General features: G+C 68.4%; 2 protein-coding genes across 2 annotated transcripts in view; both read left to right on the top strand.

The window, feature by feature from the left end:
• Positions 1–31: 31 nt before the first annotated feature.
• Positions 32–1,696, top strand: H696_04766 (hypothetical protein; the record flags this gene model as incomplete). The annotated part of the gene is made up of 4 exons (XM_009498629.1): positions 32–139; positions 238–752; positions 961–1,113; positions 1,249–1,696. 4 exons carry the CDS (start codon positions 32–34, stop codon positions 1,598–1,600), a joined length of 1,128 nt encoding a protein of 375 aa, XP_009496904.1. The 3' UTR covers positions 1,601–1,696.
• A 794-nt stretch (positions 1,697–2,490) lies between these two features.
• Positions 2,491–2,742, top strand: part of H696_04765 (hypothetical protein) — a gene marked incomplete at both ends in the record, with an annotated part of 3,063 nt that continues 2,811 nt past the window's right edge. The window contains one exon of the mRNA XM_009498628.1: positions 2,491–2,675. Within this exon, the coding sequence (XP_009496903.1) occupies positions 2,491–2,675 (185 nt within the window). The remainder of the gene's footprint in view (positions 2,676–2,742) is intronic.

Raw genomic sequence — 2,742 nt, 5'->3', positions numbered from 1 at the left:
CCCCCCCCCAGTACCACACATACATACATACATGTCCCGTTCGGAGGACTCCCTCGGTCGGCGGGAATCGCGTCGGTCCCGGTCCCGGTCTCGGTCCCGGTCGCCAGCCCGGTCGGATGTGGCCGCCAGTGAGCGCTCCGTATGGCTTCCCCAGTCGCGTGCACTTTGCTTGCCCGTTCTTTGGCCGTGATTGACACAAGTCATGTTCCTCTTCTTATGTGCTCCCCCTGGCGTCAGTCTTCCAGTCGCCGCGCCCGGAATCGAAGCCGCAGCCGCAGCCGCAGCCGCAGCCGGTCGTCGCGTTCGCGGCGCCGGTCGTCTCGCTCCGTGAGCCGATCGCCCTCCGGCAGGCGGTCGCGACGCCGTGACATCGATGACAAGGACCCCCGGCGGAGCCGCCGGCGGTCCCTTTCGGCCGATGCCTCCCGGTCCCGGTCGCGATCTCGGTCGGCTGGCAGCGGGTCCGACGATGACCGGGGCGAGCGCCGGCGTCGGCGCCGGGACAGCCGCCGGGACTCAGATCGCGAACGTCGGCGCCGGCGTCGGCGCCGGTCTCGGTCCCGGTCGGCCTCCTCCGGGGATGACAGCGACTCGTCCCGGGAGCGGAGCAGCCGGCGTCGCCATCGGCGCTCGCGGCGCCGCGACAGCCGGTCATCCTCGCGTGAGCGTCGTATCGAAGCCCGCGAGCGGGCCGAGCGCGCGGCCAAGCGCCAGAGCGAGTCCTCTTCCATTGGCAAGTATGGCTTCATCCGGTACGTCTCCCCCCCCCCCCCCGAAGCAAACAGCCCGTGGCGAGCAACCCTTGCCCCCCCCCCCCCCCCCCCCCCGGTGGTCCTTTTCCCTCGATTCTCCTGTCGCACATTCTCGGTTCTCCGTTCGCCAGCCGTACTTACCTGCCCCTCCCCCCTCCCTCCTTTCCCCCTCCCCGCTTCTCTTCTCGGGGTGCCGACACTCCCACAGCATTGAAGACCGCCACACCAAGGAGCAGGAGTTCATGGCCTGGCTGCAGGAGGTGAAGAAGGAGCGTCCGGACCAGATCTCCCGCCAGCAGGAGCGCTCTCTCTTCATGGAGTTCGCCAGCCTCTACAATGCGGGCTCCCTTCCTGACCAGAAGTGCGTTTTTGTCCCCCCCCCCCCTCCCCCCCCTTCCCTTCTCTTCTCGCCACCCGCCATCTCGCTGCTCCTCTCTGCTGACGCCCCCTCCCTCTCCCCTGCCCCCGCGCTCCCCCTTGCCGAATCCCAAAAAAGGTACTACGACTACGACGCCTGGCTGGCGAATCCGAACCGTGGTCGGTCGGCCGGTCGGCTCGGCCGCGGGTCCTCCCTGGCCGATTTGGCGGCCCTGGACGATCCCTTTGCCGAGGACGATGCCGGGCTGATGTCGATGGTGGCGAACGATGCGGACTCCCTGCGGTCTGCCCAGCGCGCGCGGAGCCAGGCAGCCGCCGATAGCATCCGGAATATCCTGGCCGCGGACCAAAGCCGCATCGACGAGCTGCGCCGGGTGGCCGAGGAGCGTGCGCAGCTCAGCCGCGATCGGTCCTTCGGCATCAAGAGCAAGTCCGGGCTCGGGGTGATCCACGAGCGCCGGTATGACTGACAATCACGTGGTAATACATTCCTCTGGCCCGCCCTGCCCCGGCCGCGGCTCCCCGTCTCGCGTTCCGTCGTGGGTGTGTATGTGTGTGTGTGTGTGTGTGTGTGCATTTTTCGTCTTTTCTGGTGTGTGCATATATTTATGTGTGTGTGTGTGTGTCCGAGGCTCGCCGCTAGCCAGCAGGAGCGGGGCCGGAGCAAGTGAGGTGCCTTCCTTGTCCCCCCCCTCCCTCCCCGCGGGGGCATGCCTGGCGGCTTCTTGAGCTAAGAACGGGGGGGAATGCGCGGAACTTTGTTTTCTTTTGTCAGGGCGGGCGGCTGGCTGCAACAGGGGCTTGCCTGGCCTCGCATGGGGGGGGGGGGGGGGGGGGGGGGGGGGGGGGGGGGGGGGGCGGGGGGGGGGATGGGGGGGGGGGGGACCAAACGACCGCCGGCGCGCTGGGCGAGCCAGCGGGCCTGGTCCACAATTGAAAAAATAGTTTCACTGTCCCGCCTTCCCGGGCAGGGGTCGGCCGGCCGTCCCCTCGAACGGCGTGGGCGGTCTCACTGTGCGTGAAAAGGCGGGGGCCACGCTTGGCGCGGGGATCAGGCGAACCAGGGATGTGCGGGCTATTCTAATGGCCAATACGCGCGCGCGCGCGCGCGCGCCCGTGCCAATAATACACGCGCAGGGGGGGGCGGCGAGCCGGAAAGAGACCAACGAGCCAGAGGTTGGCCTGGCCAGCCCGCCGACCACCGCGGCGGGGTCCTCCTCTGAAGGGCGGGCGGCCCGGAACTGCGGCCCGGGTCACTGGCTGGTCACCTCGCCTTTCCCCTTTCCCTCCCCTGCCCCCCCCCACATCGCTTCCGCTCTGCATTTCGCGCCCCCCCCCCCTTCTTTCCCCCCACACAACCATGGGCAACGTCAACTCCGCCCTCGCCCGGGAGATCCGCAAGTCCGCCAAGAAGGAGGACGAGGACCTTGATCTCTCGGACCGCCAGATTGAGGAGATCCCTCCAGTGATCGGCAAGGCCCGGGCCCTGGTCAATCTCAACCTGTCCCGGAACCAGCTCACCTCCATTCCACTGGAGATCCGTGCGTACATACACCCCCCTCGGGCCGCCCCCTCTTCGGGCCCACTTGTCCTCCGGGAAAAAGCCCCCCCC

The sequence above is a fragment of the Fonticula alba genome (assembly GCF_000388065.1).
Source record: "Fonticula alba strain ATCC 38817 unplaced genomic scaffold supercont2.8, whole genome shotgun sequence".
NCBI lineage: Eukaryota > Rotosphaerida > Fonticulaceae > Fonticula > Fonticula alba.
This window is presented reverse-complemented; position numbering and strand designations above follow the sequence as displayed.